We start from the raw sequence: 17,581 nt of genomic DNA, 5'->3' as shown, positions 1-17,581 counted from the left end.
CTCAAGTGGCCCTAGTGCACATTCATTTAAAAAAAGAGAACATAGGAGTAAATCTTCACATCCTTGAGTTAATCGTTTCTAATATATGATACCAAAAGCACAAGTGACAGAAGAAATAAAGAGAACTTCATCAGAATTTTTAAAAATTTTGTGATTCCAAGTATACTATCAAAAAAAGTGAAAAGGCAACCCAAGAATGGGAGAAAATACTTGCAAATCATAAAGTCAATAAGAATCTGTTACCCAGAACACATAAAGGACTCTTACAACTCAAAAATAAAAAAGCAAATATCCGAGGTAGCATGGAGGGACCTGGAGAGTATTATGCTAGGCAAAATAAGCCAGTCAGAAAAAGACAAGTATCACATGATCTCTCTTAAATATGGAATCTAATGAACAAAATAAAATGATGAATAAAATAGATCCAGAGACATGGAAGCATGGAACAGACTGACAAATCTCAGAGGGAAAGGGGAGGCTGGGGGGGGGGGGTGGGGGGGAGGGGAGGAGAGGGGAGAGATTAATCAAAAAACTTACATGTGTATATACATAATCCATGGACAGACAATAGTGCAGAGAAGGGGTAAATGGGGGGAGAGGGGAAAATAATATAAAAAATTAAAAATGGATAAATTATTTGAATAGACATTTCTCCAAAGAAGCTCTACATGTCCAATAAGTACATGAAAAGATGTTCAAAACCTTTAGTCATTAGGGAAATACAATGATTAAGCTATAATGAGGTACACTTCATAACTCTTAATATTGCTAAATGAAATAAGAGAGTTTGAAAAGGACAGATACTGTGTAACTACATTTATATGACACCTTGGAGAAGGGAAAACTATCCTATATAATATAATAAAAGGTTAATATGCAAATCGACTGAATGGCTGAACGACCGTTCGCTATAATGCGCACTGACCACCAGGGGGCAGATGCTCAACGCAGGAGCTGCCCCCTGGTGGTCAGTGCACTCCCACAGGAGGAGCACCACTTAGCCAGAAGCCAGGCTCCCGCCTGGCGCGGACATCCCCCAAGGGCTCCCGGACTGCGCGAGGGCATAAACTGGGCTGAGGGACCCCCTCTCCCCCTGAGTGCACTAATTTCATGCACTGGGCCTCTAGTACAGATAATAAAGAGATTAGTGGTTACCAGGAGCTTGAGAGAGGAAGGCTGATTAGGTGAACTGTGTGTGTATGTTGTGTGTGTATGTGTGGAGGGATGTTATATGCATAAAAATGAATGAATGAAACTCTTAAACTTCCATATAGTTGAGTGCCTTCCACTTTGTGGGAACAAGGCATGATAAAGCCAGGAGAGCATGCTTATCTCCTTCCTCTGAGCCTTCACTATGAGCTTTGGACCAGTAATTAGTGCCACTCCTGGTCACTCACCTCCATTCTCCACCTACTCCCTCACCATCCATCTGTTCAAGGCATAACTCTTGTTCTACTTCCAAGAAGTTTCTTTGGATCTCTGGTGTCCTTAGGGCATGCTGTCTGTGCTCTTATATTTAGTCTCCATTGGTATTGGTTTAACTTGAAGGTTTGACAGAGTAGACAAGTTTAAACTCCTTGGGGCCAAGGATTCATGTCTTTGGCACTTAGAACAGGACTTTATGTATATAACAGACCCTGGCGTACTTCTTTTAAACGGTTTCTGTGTCTGAACAGGTAAAAATTGGTGTGAAGAAGACATGGAGAATGGAGGATGTGAATACCTATGTCTGCCAGCACCACAGATTAATGATCACTCCCCAAAATACACTTGTTCCTGTCCCAACGGGTACAACCTACGGGCAAATGGCCGGGAGTGCCAAAGTAAGACTTTTTACTTTTCATCCACTAGCCAGACATACAACAGGCCATAGAATAAGACACTAGCTATGAAAACTAGCCTGGGTTTTAAGAATTCTGTTTTAACTAACTCTAGGAATAGCTTTGAGAACCTGCCTGGTACTGTTGCCTACCAGGTATTCATGGCATTACTTCAGAGTTGACTTTTAACTAATTTCAACATCAGATGAGTCTATAAGTGACACTTTCGTCAAAGTATTAACAGGCCTCTTACTGATTTGTCCCATGACAATACTGAGCTAGGCAACGTGCAGATAATAGAACAAAGCCTTAACATTTCCTCTGAAGAGAGAGGCCAGAAATCATGCACAAAGAAGGTTATGGTTACAGGAAACCTCATAGCCCCAGTGCAGGACACTATCTTAAACTCACACTTAAACGTACATTTTTAGTCTTCTGTTCTTAGCTTTTGGTTGAGTGGCAAATTCAACTCACATGTTGTGAGCAAGGAGCTCATATGGTGAGGTTTTTATTAGTTTAATCCTGAGTCCCTGCAGGGACTAGCTCCGTTTACTGAGAAAGTAGTTGCAAGACAATCTGGGGTAAGACTAGTATGCCTGGTCATCTGTTTTCTTTTTTTTTGTTTTGTTTTTTTTTTTTTGTTTTTTTGTTTTTTTGTTTTTTTTTTTAAATAAATCTTTATTCAGATTATTACAATTATTTCTCCTTTTTCCCCCCATAGCTCCCCTCCACCCCTTTCCCACCCCACCTTCTGCCCTTACCTCCCCCCCACTGTCCTCATCCATAGGTGTATGATTTTTGTCCATTCTCTTCATGAACCCCCCATACCCTTTTCCCCCTGAGAATTATCAGTCCACTCCCTTTCTATGCCCCTGATTCTATTATATTCACCAGATTATTCTGCTCCTCAGGTTTTTAATTCACTTGATTTTTAGGTTCGCTTGTTGATAGATATGTATTTGTTGTTCATAATTTTTCTCTTTACTTTTTTCTTCTTCCTCTTCTTTAAGAATACCTTTCAGCATTTCATATAATACTGGTTTGGTGGTGATGAACTCCTTCAGCTTTTTCTTATCTGTGAAGCTCTTTATCTGCCCTTCAATTCTGAATGATAGCTTTGCTGGGTAGAGTAATCTTGGTTGTAGGTTCTTGCTATTCATCACATTGAAAATTTCTTGCCACTCCCGTCTGGCCTGCATAGTTTCTGTTGAGAAGTCAGCTGACAGTCGTATGGGTGCTCCCTTGTAGGTAATTAACTGTTTTTCTCTTGCTGCTTTTAATATTCTCTCTTTGTCTTTTGCTCTTGGCATTTTAATTATGATGTGTCTTGGTGTGGTCCTCTTTGGATTCCTTTTGTTTGGGGTTCTGTGCACTTCCTGGACTTGTAAGTCTATTTCTTTCACCAGGTGGGGGAAGTTTTCGGTCATTATTTCTTCAAATAGGTTTTCAGTATCTTGCTTTCTCTCTTCTTCTGGCACCCCCATAATTCTGATGTTGGTACGCTTGAAGTTGTCCCAGAGTCTTCTTACATTATCTTCAACTTTTTGGATTTTTTTTTTTGCTTTTTGCTTTTTCAGTTGAGTGTTTTTTGCTTCTTTGTATTTCAATTCTTTGACTTGATTCTTGTGTTCCTCTATTCTGTTTCTGGGTCTCTGTATAATATTTTTTATTTCAGTCAGTGTATGTTTAATCTCTAGTTGGTCCTTTTTCATATCTTCGAGGGTCTCGTTATATTTATCGGCCTTTTCTAGGATATTCTTAAAAAGTCTTATAACCGTGGTTTTGAATTCTATATCCAGTCGTTTGTTTTCCTCCATTTCTTTCGTTTGTGATCTAGATTCTTTGACCCCGCATTTTCATTGATTCCCTGAGTTGGTAAGGTAGATATTTGTGCTAGGTTTCCAATATGGCCCAGTGGGTCTGCTTCCCCAGTTAACCTGAGGTGGACACTCTTGGTGCACCCCTTTGTGGACTGTGTGTACAGCCTTGTTGTAATTAAGTCTTTATTGTTGTTGGTATCACTGGGAAGAATTGACCTCCGGGCCAGTTGGCTGTAAGGATCAGCTGTGTCTATGCTGGGAGAAGTTCGGTGCTGGAGACAGCCTTATAGGATTAGACTTGCCAAATTGCAATAGCCTCTGTGCTCAGCTTGGATGGGGTGGAGTCTCAGTCTTGGCTTCCTGTCAGCCTTGCCCTTGCGCGCATGTGCGCTTTCAGTCCTCCGCCTTCCCCAGCTCGAGTCTCCGCCTGAGAGTCCAGACTCCCCCCACAAGAGTGTGGGTCCCCAGGGGCTCGCCTGGAACTGGGGATCACTGCAGTCAGAACTGGGGCTCAGTGCCGTCAGGAGCCTCTGACTCCCTTCCACTAGGGAAAGCCTGTGGCAACCTCCGCAGCCTTTGTGCGCACTGGCACGTGCGCATGCGCACTTTCAGTCCTCCGCCTTCTCCGGCTTCCGAGTCTCCGCCCGAGAGTCCAGACTCCCCCCACAAGAGCGTGGGTCCCCAGGGGCTCGCCTGGAACTGGGGTTCACTGCAGTCAGAACTGGGGCTCAGTGCAGTCAGGATCCTCTGACTCCCTTCCACTAGGGAAAGCCTGTGGCAACCTCCGCAGCCTTTGTGCGCACTGGCCCGCGTGCGCCTTCAGACTTCTGCCTTTCCCAGCTCGAGTCTCCGCCCGAGAGTCCAGACTCCCCCCGTAAGAGCGTGGGTCCCCAGGGGTTCGCCCGGAACTGGGGTTCAGTGCAGTCAGAACTGGGGTTCAGTGCGGTCGGAGGCTTCCTTCCCCCTTCCGCCAGAGAAAGTCAGCCATGCTCTCAGCCGCCCTTCCTCTCTGCGCGCACAAAGCCCCTTTGCCGTACCTCCAATTCTCTGTGAGCTTTTCTCTCTCCTTCTAGTTGTAGAATTTTCACTCAGCCAGCTTTCCTGTGGTTCTGGATGGTGTCCGTTCTGTCTTTTAGTTGTAGTTTTGAAATTGTTGTGCGAGGCAGCAGTTTAGGTGTTTACCTATGCCGCCATCTTGGTTTCTCCTCCCTAGTCATCTGTTTTCAAGAGCATTTCTTTTTTTCTTTTTTTAAAATATATTTTTATTGATTTCAGAGAGGAAGGGAGAGGGAGAGAGAGAAATATTAATGATGAAAGAGAATCATTGATTGGCTGCCTCCTGCATGCCCCCTACTGGGGTATCAAACCCAAAACCCAGGCATGTGCCCTGACTGTGAATCGAACAATGATCTCCTGGTTCAACCACTGAGCCTCCGCTGCCAGGCTCACGGGCATTTTTTGTAACTTTCAGGAGCCTGGAGATTGCTTAGAGGGGTCATGAAGTGTGGCTGTGTGTCTTTTTGAATTGTCAGATTTCAAATGCTTGCTCTTCTGCCTAAAGTCTCATATGTCTGGTTTTGTCTGAAGACTGCCGTTTCTCCCAGTTTTGGTGCATCCACCATGCAACTTAGTTCAGCAGTGTTGTGTCTATTTCCTGTGGAATTAAAATAGCCCAGCCAGGGCTCATCTGGACTAAACAACTAGCCACTCTGGAACCTTGGCATTAACCAGGTTCTTGGTTTTTATAATTCAGGTACTGCAACTACTATGGCTTACAGTGAGACAAAAGATACCAACACAACAGAAATTTCACCAACTAGTGGACTAGTTCCTGGAGGTATTGGGTTCAGTATTGCAAACTGTTAATCTAAACTAACAGCCACACTTTGTATCTATTACTTAAATAATTAATACAGCCTTTAACTACTAGCTCTGCCCCGATTGGTAACCTACTTTTAAACTGCAAAGACTAAGAAGCTTCAAGTCTTAGCCTGACCTGACTTATTAAGGTTTGTGTTAGAGAAATGTTAATGAAATGGCTATAACAGCATGTGACTCTCAAATACTTCTAGATCAGTTGTTGCTGGTATACAATCATAGTAGATACTGAGCATCCGTGATGGATGCAAGGGTATGAGGCTCTCCACTAGATGGGTGCATTTCCAAGTCTAAGTTCAGATTCTTCTAAACTGATTCTTTTTATCCCCCTATAGGGATCAACATGACCACAGCAGTATCAGAGGTCAGTGTTCCCCCAAAAGGGACTTCCGCTGCCTGGGCCATCCTTCCTCTCTGTAAGTCAATTCTTTATATATGTGGAGCCCATGAACTTCTTAGATACCAGATGGGGATTTATAGTTCATCTAGAGACATACTTCCAACATGGGATTTATAGTTCATCTAGAGACATACTTCCAACATTTTACTCTCTTCCCAACATGGCACATGGAGTTGAGAGTCCATGCCTTTCTCTTCAGTGGTACCCTTCCCACAGTGACTGGCAGTGATAAATGTTCAGCTATTACATGAAGGCTGCTTAGAGCTTTCTACTTCAGAATGGTTAGTCTGGCTTACCCCCTTTCACAATACGTCCCTTTAAGTAAAGAAAACTGTCCTAATTCTCTTTGAAATACATATAGTATTTCATACAGAGGAGGTACAATGCTTAAATGCCTTCTTGAAGAATTATAGGACTTATAGGGAGTAAGTTAAAAATAGTGAAGAATTTTCAAACCCAGGGAGATGAACCTCTAAAGCTACTATTGAGTATGTGAATGCTAAGGCACTATGCTATAATGGCCTTTTTATTCTAAATCACTGGATTGCAAGCTCAGCTAACACACTAGGAGGACCCCTTGAAGAGCTCTCCAGAAGCTTCTGCAATTTTAATTCATTCTGCCTGGGAAGGGGCCCTGGACGCTCTGTTTCCCCAGTCTATGGAATAACACTTAACCATTGGTCTGAACTTGTTTCAAGCTCCTGCTCATTTAGATTCTAACTTCTGGTTATCTCAGCTTCATAGAACATGAAACTTTTAGGAATGTCGCTTATGGATTCATGAGCATGATCTTTTTTCCTGTGTTTTGAGACTAGACCTTGCTTAGTTGCCTTCTAACCTTTTTCAGTGCTCTTAGCAATGGCAGCAGTAGGGGGCTACTTGATGTGGCGGAACTGGCAGCACAAGAACATGAAAAGCATGAACTTTGACAATCCTGTGTACTTGAAGACCACTGAAGAGGACCTGTCTATAGACATTGGTAGACACAGTGCTTCGGTTGGACACACGTACCCAGCCGTAAGTCAGCTTTGTGTCCTTTTATGCCATGGCTTGCAGTAAGACTGTTTGGTAAGGAGACTTCAAACTCAAGCTATGACTGTCTGGGCTAGGAAGAGCCAGTAGGATCATGGACCCACCAAATACTTCATCTACCAGAGATTAGACAGTAGCCTGTTAGAACATAAGTAAGTCAGTTGATAAGCACCTGCCCTGTACAGGATGACAAGTAAGTCAACTTCAGGTCATCCCTATACTATTGGAGGTATTTTTGGTTATAGAAACTACATGTAAATATTTGCATGAACTAAGTAGCTCCTTTTTGAACTGTTAAATAAGTAAATTAGCATATGATATGTAGGAGAGTTAGCTTAAAGTCAGTGTATTGAGCAAGATTCTTTGGGCCAAAATTACCAAATGCTTGGAAGTGTCCTATCCCACCTAGTAGAGCTAGCTAGTTTTTTACTCAGTCACTTGTTCTTTAGTTGAAACCCAAATGGAGTATTTGGCCTTCATTTAGGGACCAAATGAACAAAACAAGTGCTGAGCACTCCCTCTCCAACATTCTGGCAAAACAAAGAATGGTAGCCAATTCATGGCACACGTGTGTCTTTTCATATTTTTCTCCAGGACTTAAGATCATTCAGTAGAAGATGCAGAATTAGTCACACTGTTTCCCCTCTCTACCAAGTATATACAGCTAAATTCAAGTTAAACTGCATTAGTGACACAACTCAATACTATTTTGAGTCTGACTTCCCTTCTATGCACCTTTGATTTCTGAATGGCCAACTCAAAAGCAAGTTCCATTTTAGTGATTAGAAGGGCTACCAATGAGTGATCAAGCTCACTCCATATTTTTTCTTTTCCACAGATATCAATTGTAAGCACAGATGATGATCTAGCTTGATTTCCGAGACAAGTCTCAACCTTTGAGATCTAAACCAATAATTCCCCAATTTGGAATGGTAACCGAGCCAGCAGTGGAAGTCTCTTTCTTCCTCCAGCCTGGAAGAACATCAAGATATCTGCGTGGATCAAGCTTGTGTACTTGACCGTTTTTATATGACTTTCATAAATATTCCTGTCCACACTCTGCTTCAGCTTTGGATGTGGTTCCCTATAACCCTTGAATTTCTAGACAGTATTGCCACCTCTGGCCAAATATGCACTTTCCCTAGAAAGCCATATTCCAGCAATGAAACTTGTGCTATAGTGTATACCACCTGTACATACATTGTATAGGCCACCTGTAAATATCCCAGAGAACAATCACTATTCTTAAGCACTTTGAAAATATTTCTATGTAAATTATTGTACACTTTTTCAATGGTTGGGACAATGGCAATAGGATAAAACGGGTTACTAAGATGAAATTGCCAAAAAATTTGTAAACTAATTTTGTACCTATGAATGAAATCTTTGACCTCAATGGAGGTTTGCAAAGCCTGAGTGTTCAAACTACTGTACATTTTTTTTCCAAGTGCTAAAAAATTAAACTAAGCAGCTTAACCATGGTTTATGCCTATTCCTCTAGGAGAAACTATAAACAGTCTAAATAGTATCAAATGTTCTAACTAAATACATGAGCTATAGTTCTTGATGTTGTATAATTAAGTCTATAATGTTGCTAATTTTTTTAAATAACCATCACAAAAAGGACAAGGTACTACTAAATATTTCCTCTGCAATAATTTATTTTGTAAAAAAAAAAAAAAAAAAGCTAGGGTACCATGTACCTGGAATTCCTCTTGCTTAGAGGAAACTTTCTTTTCTCATTAATTTGTTTCCTGATCTAGAAACATATGCTAAGATTTCTATCAATTCTGCTTCTTCATATTAAATTCATTTTCCATCTTCTATAATTACATATATGTAGTTCAAGGACCAGTGCTTTCTAAGGCATGGGAAAGGACTTTCTTCTTTAGGAGTCTAGCCAGTCTACCATGAAGAGAGCTAAGAATAACTAGTAGTACCATTCTTGAACAATCTAAAGTAGCGGCTCTCAGTGAGGTTAAGGTTAGCATCTGTATTACCTGGGAACTTGTTAAAAATGCTAGGTCAGAAGCTCTGGAGGTGGGGTCCAGGAATATGTGTTTCCACAAGCCCTTCAGGTGATGATGTAAACTAATGTTTGAAAATCACTGTTCTAATGTTATTTCATGAAGAATCTGTAATATCTCCTAATTTTTCAGTCTAGCTGGCATAGGATGGATTCCTTCCAGGGACAACTTCTAAAACATTTAGTACAAAAAGCAGATTTTAGGTAGAAGAAGAAGTAGCACAGGGAATTAGTTAAGTTTTCCATCAGATTGGCCAAGATTTCCTTTCTCTAAATGCTCAGGATACCAGCAAGCAGAGGAAGATACAAAGCTTGAAGCCCTGGGAAGATGCTCTTAAGTCCAAATCGTGGTGGGGAGTCAGCTGCAGAAGGTGCAGCATTTCCTCTGGGAATGAAATGACCAATGCAGTAACACAGGGATGAGTAGCAAAATGGATTGGCGGTTGACTCCTATTCCACTCGCATATGGAATATAGATAAGACAGTTGACATCTTGCTTATAGTTTAGGCCAAGATATCCATAACTCTAGATGAAGAAGTTGCTTCTATCATCCCAGTTAATAGATCCCTATTGTGCTTTTGATTAAATGGATGAAAGTGAAAAGTAGGTTAGCATTCATCATACCTAAACTCTGAAGACTATTGATTCACTGGTACTTTGACCCTATTGTAGTATAAAACCCATTGATTTCTTTTTTTTTAATTAGAGCAATACAAAATTATCTCATAGGAAGCTTAATGATACCAGTGTTACAAGTATTATATAGTATTAGTCAACTATAAGGCCCAAAGTCATCATTTTTAAGAACAAAGTATTATTCTCCATTATCTTCTCTTGGATTCCAGTCCCTAGTGTGTTCCTTCAGGTGCTAAGTTCCATTTTCCAACCTTCAAAGAGTCAAAAACATCTCATTCTTTTATCTTGCCCTCCTCAGTAAGTAGCCAAGGACAGAAACTTTAAGAGGAACAAACTCATTTGAAGAAATGAAATAACTAGATATTTCTATTGAACTAAGAAGAGTTATATATTCCCAGTCAATTCAGCATGGAATAGTTATTGATGAGGGACCAGAGTCTTGGGCTTCCATATCCAAACGAGAACATCAAGAATCCTCTGTGAGATGTATTGGGGTCAGTTTGCTGTGTCTCTAGAATTTATTGTAGAAGATGAGAATTAAGAGGTAAAATATGAAGTTTTTCAAACACTAAAAGGAGAATGCTTGTAGTTAAATCAGCCTGTCACACAAAATCACTGAAAGTGGGTCCCCCAGACACTTTAAGAATTTCTATTAAGATTGATGAAAGGAATAAACAATTTTGTGGCCCCTGGTAAAGAAATTCAGTCAAGTCCCTGAATACAAAATTTTAAGTGGCCTTTGCAAGCTCTTTGGAGAGAAATAATCCCAGCTATTCAACCAGCTCCCGGAAAACATCCTTATAGCTGTTTTAAAGCTTTGGTATGACTTTCAAGCCTTTGTGTTCTATTCTTGATAGGAACACAAGGAAACAGTAGTAGTAGTAGTAGTAGTAGTAGTAGTAGTAGTAGTAGTAGTAGTAGAAGAAGAAGAAGAAGGAGGAGGAGGAGGAGAAGGAGAAGGAGAAGGAGAAGGAGAAGGAGAAGGAGAAGAAGGAGAAGGAGAAGGAGAAGGAGAAGGAGAAGGAGAAGGAGAAGGAGAAGGAGAAGGAGAAGGAGAAGGAGAAGGAGAAGGAGAAGAAGAAGAAGAAGAAGAAGAAGAAGAAGAAGAAGAAGAAGAAGAAGAAGAAGAAGAGGAAAAAGGAGGAGGAGGGGGGTAGGAGGAGGAGGAGGAGGAAGAGGAGTAAGGCTTACACTTGGGCTCCCACTTCCGTTCCTTTAATCCAAGTCAGATAGTCCTTATCAAAAAAAAAAAGAAGAAGAAGAAGAAGAAGACAGGCTTTAAATAGAAAAACTATAGGACATTTCAAGGACTAACTCTTCAGTTCACACTTAGAAATGGGAGACTTTAAAGTGTAATGTTTTAACTAACTTCACCCCCAACCAAAAAATTCTGGTGGGATGTACTCCTGTATCAGGTAGACTAAATGGAGTGGTTTCCTGGGATTCTTACCTAGGGAAGCAGCTTATTATTTTGTATCCAAGGGAACTAGAATCCTTGTCTTGCTTTTTAATGGTGGGGAAACTCACAAAACAAACAAAAATCATATACACTGAACTTGAGCCCTTCAGTTACATAATCAAGTGTTCAGCCTTACTCTTTGGGAAAACTGAGAATGGTATGTCCCCATTTTAGGCATATCATGGATCTCACTGTAAAAGTTTAGGAATACATAAAAGTAGTAAAAGTCTTCAAAGGGGTCTTATTTCCAAATACAGGGGGAATGTATATGAAGATTAAACAAGGGCTTATTTTTTTGACTCATTTCTCTCAAATCAAGCACAGAAGCTTTTCAGCTTCACGTGAAGGGTCATCGACCTTCTTTGCACGTTCCTCATGCCCGTGTACCTTCACACGAGAAAAGCTGAATGTGAGTTAGCAGTGAGGGCCTATCTGAAATTTGGGGGTCCATAGGTAAACTACTAAGAAGCAGATTAAGTCATGGTCCATCTCTCCATTATCTCCTGAATCTGTTTCACGTTTTTGAGGCTGGCTCGTCAGAGAAACAAGAACTGGCACCGCTGGCTGACAGTCCCCCGTAAATCTCTTTCCATCTATGCGCACTGAGGGTAGGGGTGCCAGCTCTGCAGGTGACTTTGTGACACACCATAGACTGTTTTTTCCTTCACTGTGCTCAAGGGAAAAGTGAGGAGATTGGCAGCACTGATTTCTGCATCGGTGTTACAGGTGGTACCTCGGGGAAGTTACTGATTTTCTCTCTAAATAGAGATGATGGGACTACCTTCCGCAACATGGTCAGGATTAAGTGAGAACGCACACCAAGTGCTCAGCACAGCATCTGGCATTTCGTAGGTGCAGGGCCAATATCACTGCTAAATATCACTTTCAATGATCTGCCTCTCTTTGCATGTATTGTGACATAGTCTAGAGACTGAGATGCGCCTTTACCAGTGAGAGATACAGATAATGAATCAATATGGAGGGTAACCCGCATTACACCTTCTCCCAAGTGTTTTCCACCATGCCTGTCCCACGAGACTGAAGTCTGAAATGAAAGTTGAGATCGCTTTTGTATAGTTAGAAGGTCTTAAAGGACCGCGTGGTTTAAACCCCAGAAACAGTTGGGATGGTTCTGCCTCAGCCTTTTGACTTTACAGCCTGAGACATGGAAGCAAATATGTGCAGCCTCCCTCCCCTTTTTACCATGTGCTTAATAACAGGCTAAATAAATGATCTCGTGTATTTTATTTGATCTTCACAACACCCCGAGTAGGTGAGTATTATTCCAATGTGAAAACTGAAGCTACAAATAACATGTGATTTCCTACCCTACGTGCTTATTGTCACCTCCTCTCAGAAAAGGGGGCAGTCCTGTGTCCAGGGGAAGTTGGATGTCACATCGTCTGTTTGCCGAGTCCCCGTTGCTGCCGACCTTGGGATGCTTCGGCACTTCCTCGGGTGTCTCTGGGCCCTTACGGCTGGTCTCCACTGCGGCAGTGTAAAGCGTACAAGGCTGGCATTCTTCATCAGGTTGGTTACCTGTCATGCCTCTAAGAGACCACAAGTTCCAAAATTCTTTTCCTTTGCCATCTATATGGAGCAGAAGTAGAATACTAGATTGCAAAGTGGAAAAGAAAGCCCCAGCCAGTTTGGCTCAGCGGATAGAGCGTTGGCCTGTGGACCAAAGGGTCCTGGGTTTTTTCTCTCACATTGATGTTTCTCTCTGTCTTTCCCTCCCTCTTCCACTCTCCCTAGAAATCAATGGAAAAAATATCCTCGGGCGGGGATTAACAAAGTAGAAAAGAAAGAGTCCCTAAAGGAGTTTGTAGGCATGCGACATCGTTCCTGTGTATAAAATATTGGGGGAAGCTGTAAGAGAGCAAACCTTAAATGTTAGGACTTTCATAAGAGAGACTTGCCCCAGAAGACAGGAAGAACTGTGACTTGTGTCAGTGAGTGATGGTGCTGTAACTCCAGGGCTTGATTTTAGATATTATGGAATCTGCCCCCAGAGACCTCGGTATTTCTCTTTTGAACAGACAGTAATGATTGGCTTTGGAGAAACTATCATGCCCTTTTAAAAAATTGCACTTGATACCAAAATATGCCATACGTGCAACCCAATTGTCACGCTCAGGAGCTTTAGAACTCCAGAGATTCATGTCGGAACTCACCCAGGCCTGGTGACCTGTGGATAAATGTTCTTCTTTCGTTAATGAACTGTACATTCAACTTAAATAAAAGTTTATTTTTGATATGCTTATTGCAAGCTTTCTCTAAAATGCTTTCACTCAGATCTTTCTCCTTTTCTCAACTGAATCACTGAAAATGGCTCTGTCATCCCTTTCTGGGAAAGGACTAAAACTGCCCAATTGAAAGAATGACAATTGAAATAATTGTCATACTTAGCAGTACAATTAGTGCCTTACCATAGGCAGCCACTGTGCTCCCCTCTCAAACCCACCCCTTCCACTCCTGCCATGAAAGAAACGAAAATCAAAGCTGCTATGACCAAGAGACATTAGGCCAGAGCTCCATCCCTTGGATTGAGAACAAGTGGCACCTGGCAAAGGGAGGATGCCCCAGGGCAGCAGGACAAGACAGGCCTTGAGAAGCAAGTATAATCATTTCCATCTCTCTTCTCATCAGCTCTGAAGTAGTCTGTGTTGAAATTTATTTACAACAACACTAAATTTTTAAGACCCTTAGGGATATTCCATGTGAAACTTTTTCCAGTCAATGGCCCCCAATTATTTGAATTACTAGTGGCCCAGTGCACGAAATTCGTGCACATTGAAAGGGGATTAATTAGAGGAAATAATTTAATATTGCTATTTGCCCTTTCTCTATAATAGAAGTGTCAGAGATGAAAGAAAATTAGTAAAATGTATATGAAAACCTTTCTCCTGTCGGAGTCTGGGGCACACCACAGGACCCAGAGTCAAGTCCCCGCCCACCCACATGTGCCTCAAAATCGCATGAGACTCGGACCCGGCCGCCACCCCCCCTCATTGGGATAGATCCAGACCTGGCTAGTCCCACCCTTGTCAAGCCCCGCCTGGCAGGGAATGTAGCCTCAAGTCCCCTGGCCCAGCGCCAGGACCGGGGGGCATGGCCTGAGGTCCCCCGTCAAGCCCTACCAGGTGTGAGACATGGCCTGAGATCCCCTGTCAAGCCCCGCCAGGCGGGGGGGGAGGGGGGGTGGGCGCAGCCTCAGGTCCCCCGGCCCAGCACTGGGAGGGGGGAACAGCCTCTGGTTCCCTGTCAAGACCCATTGGCAGGGGGGTGCAGCCTCAGGTCCCGCTTGTGCGGAGGGCTCGGCCTGAGTTCCCCCGACCCAGCACTGGGGGTGCACCTTGAGGTCCCCTGTCAAGCCTGGCCAGGGAGGGGGGCACAGCCTCAGGTCCCCTGGCTCGGTGCTGGGGCAGGGGGTGCAGCCTGAGGTCCCCCGGCCTGGTGCCGGGGTGGGGGGCGTGGCCTGAGGTCCCCTAGCCCAGCACCAGGACGGGAAGCGCACCTTGAGATCCCCTGTCAAGCCCTGCCAGCCTGAGGTCCCCTGTCAAGCCCCATGGGGGTGGGGGAGGGCATAGCCTCAGGTCCCTGCTGATTGCTTGTTAAGGCTCCTTATAGAACTTGGCCTGAGCTGTGGGTGCAGCCATCTTTGTGATGGAGTGATGGTTAATTAGCATATTCCCTCTTTATTAGATAGGATATTGGGTGGTAACCTTCAAATTGGCTCAGGGAACCCAAAAAAGTAGTGAAAGGAAATTAAATTGAGGGCAAGAGAAACTGCCAAAAAAAAAAAAATATTTAAAATCTCAATAGTTAGTCCTTAATGAATGCAAGGATTTATTTAATGATTAAATGTTAAGTGAGTACCAACTTTGCAGTGAATTGGATATAACTTTGGATGTTTCCTCTATTACTTAACTAGCTGTGGCCATAGCTAAGTTGCTTACCATCCAAATTTCTGTCCATCTCTGAAAATTATAACACCTAACTAAATAGGAGTCTCATAAGAGAGAAAGGTAACACACATAAAGTGTTTTTACTCAATGGATAGCTGCTATTTCCCTCTCCAGTGCCAAAAAGAAAAAAAATCATGATTCATTAGCAAAAAAATGTAGTTAAAATTCTTTATGTGTGCCCTGGCTGGATGGCTCAGGAGCATCATCCCACACACCAAAAGGTTGCAGGCTCAATTCCAGGTCAGGGCACATACCTAGGTTGTGGGTTCAATCCCCAGAAGGGAGCATATGGAAGGCAATCAATCAATGTATATCTCTCTTTCTCTCTCTCTCTCTCTCTCTCTCTCTCTCTCTCTCTCTCTCTCTCTCGTCCCTTTTCGCTAAAATCAATAAAATATATCCTCAGGTGAGTATTAAAAAGAACTTCTTTCCTTCTGTCCATTTGGAGATCTGATTAGGGTCTGCACTCATTAAATCCCATTTGTAAGTGTTCTTTCTTGGGTCTCCCCTTAAAATGCTAGCACTTGATTTTTTTTTTTTTTACTCCAAGAAATCAAGATTAATCATTCTGCATCTTTAAGCTTTGCAGAAAGCCTCGTGTGTGTGACCCTCTGCTGATTAAAGAGCACAGGTGTCTGGTTTAAGTTCCCCAATTATACAGAGAGGTCTGTTTAATCAGTGGGGGAGAAGCCCCTAATCTTGGTAGCACTCCAGCAGGTGAGGTTAACACTCTCTTTGAATTTATTGTGCTCAGCAAATGTGATGGGTCCAGAATTTAGGAAATTTGAAGAATGCTCAATTTTGGTTCTGAACATTTAATGAATCCTGGAGCCTCTAGTTCAGAGGCATTTTTGACTACTGGTTCATTAAGGACAGAGTATGTTTTAAACCCATAATCATTTATCTTTCCTTAAATTTGCCTACTTACATGTGAAATTTACCAAGGATTCATTTTTTTAAAACTAAAAACAAATTTGCCTTTTACCTGACCCCAAGCAAATATTGTGATTTCCTGAGAAGGGCCTAGAAATGCTGGAGGATGATTTTAGGTAACAATTGGCATTGCTTCTCGGGCCTCAGGGGACTTAAAGTGGCAGTTTCTAAAAGGTTCTAGGACAGCTTTATAATTGGCAGATCCTAGTTTGAACATCAGCTGGGGGAAATGCAAAAAGTTCTTGAGCTTTTAACAACATTGAGGAAGGATGTATATGGATCAGCCACTTCAAAGGTACCTCCCCTACACACACACACACACACACACACACACACACACACACACTCACCACGCTTTGTCTTTATTTCATTCACTTGTTCAACAGCTCCTATGTGCTAAGCTTGGTTCTGGATTCTGGATTCTAGGAAACCAGTGGAGAACAAGACAGGCCAAAGCTCCATCCTTCATGGGCTCATTCTAGCTGCAAGTTAGGCACAGCACAGACATTTAACAGGTCAGGCAGTGATAAGAGCTCCAGAGAAAAACAAATCGGGCAACAAAGAAAGATAGAATGTTTTACTTTAGACAGTAGTCTAGGTAGTCCTCCAAGGAGGTGACCTGAGCAAAGAACCCGGAGGAAGTGTGGGAGTGAGCCCACTGAGGACATAGCAAAGGCAGAATCCTGAGGCAGGAGCGGCTTGATTCAACAACAAGAAAGCAAGGTGGCCATGTAGCTGGAGGTGGCCAAGGCAGAGAGAGAAGAGAAGGGAACAGCAAAGACCAAGCAATGTAGACTTCAAGGGCTATGGTTAGATTTTAGGATTTTCTTTCTTTCTTTTTCTTTTTCTTTTTCTTTTTCTTCCTTTCTTCCCTTCCTTCCTTCCTTCCTTCCTTCCTCCCTTCCTCCCTTCCTTCCTTCCTTCCTTCCTTCCCTTCCCTTCCTTCATTCCTTTCCTTCCTTTCTTTCTTTCTTTCCTTCTTTCTTCTTTCTTTTAATGTTTACTTTTAAAAAAAAGATTTAAAAGAAGACCCAGGCCTTCACCACCCTATTGTTTGTGTCCATGGGTTATGCATATATGCATACAAGTTCTTTGGTTGATCTCTTCCCACTCACCCACGCTTTTTAAAGTGGTGGGACAACTTGAGAGGGTTTGGGGACAGCAGAGTGACATCTCATTTTAAAAGGATCACTCTGGCTGATCTGTTGAGAATAGATTGCAGGGAGGCAAAGGCAAAGACAGGGAGCTACATTAGGAGACTACAGAAGTAGGGCAGGTAGATGGCCATGGCTTGGGCTGGGCTGGTGAGGACGGAAGAAAGCTCTACTCCACCTCCAGTCTGTTGTGTGAAGGAGCTGTGTGCACAGGCTGTCTCCCTGAAGTGGAGATGGTCCCCACATCTGTGAAAATCTAGCTGGTTCCTCTCTCGGCTGTGCTCACTGCCTGTGGGATATCTATTTGGCTGTGTACTGACTGGGCAGGGATGACAGGCACCAGCGCAGCATTGGTGGGAAGACTCAACAAGGCTACATGGAAGCGGGAAGGAGAGCCAGATTCCTCCTCCCTAACAAAGGAAGTCTGAATCCAGAAGAAAAGAAGAGCATGGAA

The 17,581-nt window shown here is 42.7% G+C and overlaps 1 protein-coding gene across 7 annotated transcripts in view; it reads left to right on the top strand.

Moving 5' to 3' along the window:
• Positions 1–8,761, top strand: part of VLDLR (very low density lipoprotein receptor) — a 35,594-nt gene extending 26,833 nt beyond the window's left edge. For 4 of the 7 annotated variants that reach the window (XM_080667609.1, XM_080667610.1, XM_080667612.1 and 1 more), the window contains 5 exons: positions 1,677–1,823; positions 5,394–5,477; positions 5,854–5,934; positions 6,766–6,935; positions 7,789–8,761. In XM_080667609.1, the coding sequence (XP_080523735.1) occupies positions 1,677–1,823; positions 5,394–5,477; positions 5,854–5,934; positions 6,766–6,935; positions 7,789–7,824 (518 nt within the window). In that variant the 3' untranslated portion in view covers positions 7,825–8,761. The remainder of the gene's footprint in view (positions 1–1,676; positions 1,824–5,393; positions 5,478–5,853; positions 5,935–6,765; positions 6,936–7,788) is intronic. The other 3 variants (XM_080667611.1, XM_080667613.1, XM_080667615.1) reach the window with 1 other exon arrangement.
• Positions 8,762–17,581: the final 8,820 nt, after the last annotated feature.

The sequence above is a fragment of the Plecotus auritus genome, assembly GCF_963455305.1.
Source record: "Plecotus auritus genome assembly, chromosome: 5".
Lineage (NCBI taxonomy): Eukaryota > Metazoa > Chordata > Mammalia > Chiroptera > Vespertilionidae > Plecotus > Plecotus auritus.
The sequence above is the reverse complement of the archived record's forward strand: the minus strand, read 5'-3'. Positions and strand labels throughout refer to the sequence as shown.